Source organism: Rhinopithecus bieti, unplaced genomic scaffold, assembly GCF_001698545.2.
Source record: "Rhinopithecus bieti isolate Rb0 unplaced genomic scaffold, ASM169854v2 scaffold_77291, whole genome shotgun sequence".
Lineage (NCBI taxonomy): Eukaryota > Metazoa > Chordata > Mammalia > Primates > Cercopithecidae > Rhinopithecus > Rhinopithecus bieti.
In genome coordinates, this window is record NW_016829743.1 from 538,281 (window position 1) to 547,025 (window position 8,745).

The 8,745-nt window shown below is 50.2% G+C and overlaps 1 protein-coding gene across 1 annotated transcript; it reads right to left on the reverse strand.

Annotated features, from left to right (window-relative positions):
* Positions 1–2,799: 2,799 nt before the first annotated feature.
* On the reverse strand, positions 2,800–8,564 carry NHLH1 (nescient helix-loop-helix 1). Its single transcript, XM_017864851.1, has 2 exons — positions 8,292–8,564; positions 2,800–5,087 (listed from the first exon to the last, which is right to left on the reverse strand). Exon 2 carries the CDS (start codon positions 4,913–4,915, stop codon positions 4,514–4,516), a length of 402 nt encoding a protein of 133 aa, XP_017720340.1. The 5' UTR covers positions 4,916–5,087; positions 8,292–8,564; the 3' UTR covers positions 2,800–4,513.
* Between the last annotated feature and the right edge of the window lie 181 nt (positions 8,565–8,745).

Below are 8,745 nucleotides of genomic sequence, written 5' to 3' on the forward strand. Positions count from 1 at the left end.
GGTGGAGAGGGAAGGGAGGTAGGTGGAATGAGGGAGCAGAGCACTCTCCACACTGTGCCCAGACTTGGGAAAGGGCACAAACAGGGCCTCCATTGTGTGGGCACAAAGAGGCCATATGCCTGGCAGCCTATGACAGTGTGTGTGTGTGTGTGTGTGTGTGTGTGTGTGTGTGGTATTTTAGGCATCCCCCCAAGCCCCTGGGGCCTTGCCTTCTGCTCTGTCACTGGTGGTGGGGTTTGCTGAGTTACCGGACAGAGCGGGGCATTGATGAAGACACGACTGGAGGGTCAGGCATCTGTAGTCACTAGAGCTGGAAGAGGGCATGGACAGCTGGGGGAACCATGGCCATGCATGGGATACTTGGCAAGGGGATAGAGGAGGAAAGCAGGGGTGAAGTGCAAGAGTCCCATTCTGGGGTCCCCCAAGCTGCCCCTCCCCCACCCCACCACCCACTAGTTGGGTTTAGAGGGATGTGGAATGAGGGATGTAGAGCAGATCCTCTTCTAACAATCCCTTTTCTCCATCCTCCCTGTCTGCTAGCCCCAAAGCTTTCACTTTCCCCTCAGCCCAGGGACTTCCATCTCCCTGCCTTCTCCCTCCTCCCCTAGTGCCTGGTCCCCTGCTCCCTCCTCCTCCCACTCTCCACCTCCTTCTCCTGTCCTGCCCAGAGTGAGAAGAGCAAGAAGAGCGGCAGCGAGGCCAATTGATTATCTGAAGAAATTCGGAGCTAGCAGTAGAACAGCTGCAGCTTCCCCCTCTCACCACCCCCAGGCCCTCAGGGATCCCTGAGGGGAGGGGCCCCCTAACCCCTTCTGCTCTCCAGCCCAGGCAAAGAGACAAGAGAGGGAGGCAGGGAGCCCAGAGGACTGTGGCTGCTGAGCACAGAGAAGCACAAAGCTCTCAGGGCCAGGAATAGAAGATTTGGCTTCTGATTCCAGGCCATCATCATGGGTGAGTTATATCACCTGTCTGGACAGTAGTTTACCTGCCTTTGAAATAAAGTTGTTGGATTCAGTGATTTCTGTGTTTCCGTCCAACTCTGGCCCTTTGGAGTCCTGAAGTTCTCCCTGATCTCAGTTCAGCCCTCCCTTTTGTCAGGCTCTGGGCAGAGCACATGTCATTTAACTCACATGGGAAGGGGAAGATGTCAAGTCCTCCTGTATGGAAGCTCCTCCGTAAGTCTAACTTAAGCCCTTCATGCTGTTTATGTCATTCTTTGTTCATCAAAGATGAAAATCCATAGCTGGGCACGGTGGCTCATGCCTGTAATCCCAGCATTTTAGGAGGCCAAAGCAGGAGGATCACTTCAGGTCAGGGGTTTGAGACCAGCCTGACCAACATGGTGAAACTCCATCTCTACTGAAGACACAAAAATTGGCCGGGCATGGCAGCGGGCGCCTGTAGTCCCAGCTACTCAGGAGGCTGAGCTGCGAAAATGGCTTGAATCGGGAGGTGGAGGTTGCAGTGGACTAAGATCCTGCCACTGCACTCCAGCCTGGGCAACAAAGCAAGACTCTGTCTCAACACGATAAAAAAAGAAAAGAAAAGAAAAGAAAAGAAAACCCTTCAGGGACCGAAAGGTGTCTCTGCATTTCCCTCCTGCTGTTTGCCTTCAGCCTTCTCGTATGACCTTAAGTTTGGAAAGGATCTTCTAATGACCCTAGCCAGTCTTCCATCAGAGGCAGGAATGTGCTCTATGATTTCTTTGCGTGTGGCTGATGCTCCAGCTTCTCTATTTGGAGTTCTCCTCTTGAGGCAGTCACTGTCATTGCTGGACAGCTCCAGGTATTGCAAAATTTTTCTTCCAATTAAAATCCACTTTCCTCTAACTTCTACTCACTGGTTTTGTTCTACCTCCTGGGGCCCCACAGAATATCCATTTTTGATTCTTCTTTCAATATTTAAAAGTGGGTGTCATATTATCCCCAAGTCTACTCTGATCAAGACACATATCCTCAGTTTTTCAACTATTCCTTCTATAAAGTGGTCTCCAGACCTTTTGGTTTCTTCGCCACACAACCCTAAATCCTCTCTAGCTTATAAATGCACATATGAAAATATGGGGTCCAAAAGAGGGCTGTCAGGCTGGGTCATTTTAAGGAGGCAGAGGGGAATTGGCAGCATATGGTATAAAGAACCTGGATTTGGGCTTTAGCTGTGCTCCCAATTAGCTGTGTGACCTTGGGTAAGACTCTGACCTTCTCTGAGCTTGAGTGTTACCAGCTATAAATTCATTTGAGGGTTCCTTCAGCACTCTTTTTTCTTTAATCCCTGTCCATATTCCTCTGTGAGTCCCCGGCCTGCCGTCTGTTTTCCCCAGTATCCTAAGGCTGGGGAACACAAAATAGGCCAAGAACTGAGATTGCAGGGAATTTTGACCCAGCCTAGAGACAATAAAGGGGAAGGCAATGTCTCAGTTTCATACCATAGCTTTTCCCAGCAGCACAGACACACAGACACATGTTTAACTTAGGTTCCACTGGAATATTCACCTCTTTCTCAGGCCATAGAGAGCAGGAGCAGAAGCACAACATCAGAGAAGTCAGATAGTGTCACTAAATAAGTACCAAGAAGGGAGTATCTGGCACCCAGATTTTGGTGGGGCAATCTTGGATCTGTATGTTATACTCTCCCCTGAACCTCTTTTCCCTGTGGCCCCTTCTCTCCGTCTTCATTTATTCCCCAAACTGAGCTCTCTGACCTCATCAGAAAAGCCTACGAAGCCCAGGACCCTTAATGCCCACACTACCATAACCTGCAGGCCAGCTTCCTAACCCAATTGAATGAACCACAACCATACCTGGTGCTAGAACGAGGTCACTTTTATTTTTCCTTTTGTATGAAATTGGGAATGCAACCAGAAGGAATCACACACAGATATAGGACACAGACCCCTGGGGCCTGCTCTTGGGAGTATCAGGAAAAAGCAAGGGTCACAGGGCAGGCTGGGGAGAGAAAATAGGCAGACGGGACCGGGTGGGACTGTCTGGGGGTGGAGGGCGTTGAGGAAGGATATCCAGGAGCCCCGAAGCTGGGGGAGGAGCACTATCCTGGAGGACTAGAGTGTCAGGACAGGTGGATCTGGGGAAAGGATATGGTGTGGCGAGCAAAGGGCATGCTCACACACACCAAGAGTTGAAGAAGGAGCAAGAAAAGGAGAGGAGTAACAGGGAGGAAGCAAGAAAGACCCAGCCAGAGCTGCTGGGAGCCCCTCACTCTATCCCAAAGTGCACAACTTGGCAATAAATAGCAATATTTATAAATAAATAAATAAATAAGTAAATAAATAAGTAAATAAATAGATGAATAAATAAATATACTTGTAGAGCTAGGAGTTTGTTGCGAGGGAGAAGGGAATACAGAAATGCAGTGAGTTCATTTCTTCTATGCAGGTTCTAAGGCCCTTCATTCTACTGCCGACCCTGGGTTATAGTGTGCAGGTGGGGATCAGCAACATGGAGTAGGGACAGAGAGTTGGGGGTCTCTTCCCTTGCCAAAAGCAGATCAAGGAAAAACAAAAAAAAGTTTAATAAGTAGGTCCTAAGGCCAGGAGAACTGAGCATTCCCAGAGGGCAACACTCGGGCACCCTCCTTGCGAGGGGGAGGAACCAGTGAGGGTGCTGCACATTTTCAGGGTGGGTTGAGATGGAGGAAGCAGAAGTGAGATGTGGCCCACTCGTTGCCTGAGCCTTCTGCAAATACTCCGGGCTGTTTGGGATGTCATCCCCTAATCCGGGATCTAGGTTTTTTTGTTTTTTTCTCTAGTGACACACAGGGAGGGAGAAAACTGGGAGGGTAGGAGTCAGAGGGGCAGGGAAGTGGCCAAATAGCTCGGAGAGGGCAAGGCACTCACTACCAAGTAAGATCTGAGGTCTGTATGTGCTAAGCCACAGGAACGAGATGGGCAGAAACAGGAAGAGTTTTTCCATAATTCCCAGCTACTGAGATTCCCCTCACAGGAGTCAGGGCACCAACCCCTGCCTCCCCAGGGCCCTGCCCCTCTGCCAAGCACTGAGAGACTGAGATCTTGAAGGAAGAAGCCACTCCCACTCTAATCCCAGTCTTCCTCCCTTGCAGTTCTGACAGCCCATCCCCACCATGGGCAGGAGAAGCTAGAACAGATAGGATACACAGCTGGGGTCTGTAGTCCCTGAAAATTTGGACATGGGGTAGAAGAGGCAGCATTCCGTGAGAGAGCTTGGGGGCAGACGCCAAGTGCGGCTGGCTTAGTAAAGCTAGCAAGGATTCCATACCTACCACACTAGCAAACAATTCTGCACAGCTGGGCCTCAGCAACAAACCCCGGGAGGAACCCAGGAGAAAAGCCCTCGAGGTGCCTGGGTCAGTGAAAGAAAGATGCCTTCATGACCAGCCCGTGGGCTCTCTGCCTGGGGCCAGGGCCTTTGGGACTCCATGCCAAGGTTTAAGGGCTCGGGGAGGATGCGGCCATTCTAAGCAGTGAGCGGTGGAAAGGGGCCCCAGAGAAGTCCGGGAGGTGGGAGACAGGCCGAGTTCAGACGTCCAGCACGTGGTTCAGGTAGGAGATATAGCAGATGGCCAGGCGCAGGATCTCAATCTTGGAGAGCTTCTTGTCCGGGGGCAGCGTGGGCAGCAGCTTGCGCAGCTCGGCGAAGGCCAGGTTGAAGGCTTCCACGCGGATGCGCTCTCGCGTGGCATGGGCCGTGCGGTACTTGGCTGTGGCGCGGCGCCGGCGCCGGCGCTCCTCGCGGCTCAGATGCTGCATGTCTTTCCGACCAGGCTCTCCCGGCTCTGGGCCTCGGGCCTGGCCCCCTCCCGGACCCCCAGGCCCAGCACCATCAGGGCCCGCCCCGCCCCCACAGTCACTGAAGCCCGACTCAGTCTCTGAGTGGTTGGGCGCCAGGTCCAGCTCCATGGTGTCTGAGTTGAGCATCATGATGGAAGCCCCCTGCCCTGTGAGATCAGGATCCCCTCCCCACCCCTCCCTCTGGGAGCTTGAAGGCTGGTGGTGGGAGGGGGAGGAAGGGCCTGGGGTCGTCGGGTCTGCCACTGAGCTCTAGAAGTCACTGCCACTTCAGGGTTCCATGGTCAGGGTTCTAGTCTGAAGCCTGAAAAAGAGAAGAGAGAAGTGGTAGCAGCAGAGGGAGGAGGGAGTGCTCAGCTCAGAGGTAGGAAAGCAGGTTTGAGGTGGGCTGGGAGGGGTAAGGAACTGTGAGTGTGAGGGAAGACAGCAGAAACGAGTGTGGGCCGGGGTGGGGAGAGGCCGAGAGACAGACAGGCAGGTGGACAGGGTGAAAGGAAGAGGAGGAGGAAAAGTAATAAGAAGGGAAGAGAAAACGAGTAATAGGAAAGGAGCAGAAGTGATGAGAAGGATACACCAGGCAGGTTAAAACTGAGCAAGAGGATTGAAGTTCTAAAACCATAAAACTCCTAGACGCAAACAGGGAGAGACCTTCATGACTTTGGACTCAGCAGTGATTTCTAGGATGTGACACCAAAAGCAAAAATAGAAAAAATGGGACCACATCAGACTTTAATTTATTGAAGAATATAATCAACAGAGTAAAACAGCAATCTATGGAATGGGAGAAAATATTTGCAAATTATATATCTGATGAGGGGTTAATATCCAGAACATATAAATAAATCCTACAACTCAATAACAAAAATAAAATAAAATAACCCAATTTAAAAATGGGCAAAGGAGGGATTGGGAGGGGGGTGAAATGAGAAATTACAGAATGGGTACCATGTATGTTATTCAGGTGATGTACATCCTAAGAGCCCTGACTTGACCATTATGCAATCTATGTGTGTAACAAAATTGCACTTGTACCCAATAAATTTATGTAAATAAAAATTTTTTAAAGAAAAAAAATGGGCAAAGGATTAGAATACACATTTCTCCAAAGATGTTATACAAATGGCCAACAAGTATATGAAAAAATGTTCAGCATCACTAATCATTAAAATGCAAATCAAAACCACTATGAAATATCACTTCATACCCATTCGGATGGCTACTATAGAAACAAAAACCAAACAAACAAAAAATAAGTCTTGGCGAGGATATGGAGAAATCAGAACCCTTATGCCTTGTTGGGACTGCAAAATGATGCAACCACTATGGAAAACAGTATAAATGTTCTGCAAAAAATAAAAAAATAAAACTACCATAAGCTCCAGGAATCCTACCTCTGGGTATATATACAAGCCAAAGAGATATTTGCACACTCATGTTCATAGCAGCACTATTCACAATAGCCAAGAGGTAGAAGCAAGCCAAATGTCCATCAATAGACAACAGAGAAACAAAATGTAGTATATACATACAGTGGAATATTATTCAGCCCTAAAAAGGAAGTTCTGTCACACACTACAGCATGAATGAACCTTGAGGATATGATGATAAGTGAAATAAACCAGTAGCAACACAAATACTGTATAGCTCCACTTATATGAGGTATTTAAGGTAGTCTAATTCATAGAAACGGAAAGTAGAATGGCAGTTGCCAGGGACTGAGGGAGTAGGTAAAGGGGAGTTGTTGTTTAGTGGGTATAGAATTATACATTTGCAGGATGAAAAAGTGCTAGAGATCTGTTTCACAACAATGTGAATATACTGAACACTACTGAATTGTACACTTAAAAATAGTTAAGATTATAAATTTTATGTTGTTTTTTACCTAAATGAATAAATAAAAGGAGAAAAAATCTGAGCAAGACCGCAGCCACAGCTCCAAGAGAAGTTAGCTATGGCTCTAGATGCTTCCCAGTTGTGAGGGGAGAATACAAGCCTTGGTCCTGTGGTCCCCTCCCTCTCAGGGCCCCTCTCCACCCTTGCTGCCTGGGGTGGAGGAGTGGATAAACACACAGATTGCCCATTGTAGAGTAGACTAGGACATATGGAGCTCTGCACAGCTGCCCCAGCTCTGCACAGCTCCCTTCCCAGTTCCCCAAACCTCTCCAGCAGAACCATTGTGGATGTCAGATCCTGTCCACTAAAACCAGGGGAAGATATCTCTTCTCACCACCACCCCCCTATGCACAACCAGCCCCTTCCTCCACCTCTGTCCTTGAAATTTTCAGCCCTTGCCATTCCCTGGCCCTTTTGGAGGCTCTGCAAGGAAGACTGGGGAAAGGGAACATAATCAACCTTCTACCTCCATACTCTCCCATAGCCCAGGGTAGGTTCAGACATGGCCTGCAGAGGAGGACACAGACAGATTTTTGGAGCTACCCTTATGGGACTCAGCTAAGGTTTGCTTGTCCTAGGACCAGAGGAGATCAGGGCAGGGCAGCACAAATATGGCATTGGAAAAGCTGGGGAAAGGGCTTTGCTTGTTGCAGTGTTAAAGGGGAACAGTGGGCCACTCACCATCAGCTCAACTAAGAATGATTAGAAACAGAAGCCCCAAGGTGCCTGCACCGTCACTATCTCCCTTTCTTTCCCCGCCCTGGCTTTCCTGCCTGATAGATACTCTCACAGGGGTTAGGATCCTCCCAAGCCTTGCCCCACCCCATCACACAGAAGATAGGTTCAAATCAAGCCAAGAAACAGCTATGAAGCTCTGGAGGGATGTCATCCACATCTGATGATAAGTACATCCACATCTGATGATAAGTACACACAATCTTAACAGGAAACAGAAGGTGGTTAGTGCTGAAATTGAGAACACATTCCATGTTCTGGGGTTCAAATGAACTATGAGGGGATGGCAATAGTGTGGGAGGCCCCAAAGTCAGTACCTCCCAGTATATGTTTAGTGCCCCCAACTCCCCACCCCCATGCTGGAGTTGGGAGCAGGAGTTCAGCTGTGGGGTTCCCAACACATTTATCACATCTATCACAGGCTAATTCTCTCTGCCTGGTGCCTATGTTCCTTCATCCCTCATCACTTTGCCATGCCCTTCCTTCCCCTCTCTGAGCTCTCCATCTGGCCCCAGTCTCATCTCCACCTGGCCCCACTGTCCTCCCCAGTTCCAGTCCCGGCAGTAGCTTCTATTTACCCATCAAGTCCTCACCCCCAAATTCACTTCTGGTCTCAAAGTTCCAGGGTCCAAGGATCAGGGGAGCAGCAATTCCAAGCCTCCAGGACAGGACTTCCCACCCAACTTCTGCCAGCCCTAACCCGACTGAGGATAGATAGGCACAAAGAGTCGAAGGGGAGGAGTGGAGAAGAGGGACATGCGGAGACAGAGAGAGACACAGCGCATGAGAGAGAGAACTAGAGGGAGGCACTAGGAAGGGGCTTGAGCCAGAGAATGGGAGGGACACGCCCATCCCTCCCCGCCCGTGGTTTCCCCTTTACCTAGAAGGACCCTGTCAGGGGATCCAAGCCGGCAGCACAAGGGGCAGCGCTGACAGCCCCAGTCTCCTCTGGGTGCTCAGGGCTCATCCGTCTGCAAAGTTAGTGACCAGCTTTCTAGACTCTCAAGGGCAGCGTGGCATGGCTGTACAGGCTCCAGGGCAGATAAGAGGGGTACACATTGTGGCGGTGTAGGGCCCAGGTGGAGGTGGTAGGCTTGGCAGGGTACTGGGGCCAGCCACACTCACACACACACCCTCAGACACATACACACCTGAGCTGGCCCAGCCCTATGTATATATATGGAGATACACACACACACCCCCAGCTCTCCATTGGCTGGCCGAGGCCCACCCCCCTTCATCAATATTAAACAGCCAGGCCAGGCAGCCATTGGCAGAGGGATCTGGGAACCCCCCGGGAGCTGGGGCGGGGCTGGCCCTGGGGGGGCGGGGAG

Excerpts from the sequence above, each read along its gene's own strand:
- NHLH1 (XM_017864851.1), bottom strand. The coding sequence starts at position 4,915 with ATGATGCTCAACTCAGACACCATGGAGCTGGACCTGGCGCCCAACCAC.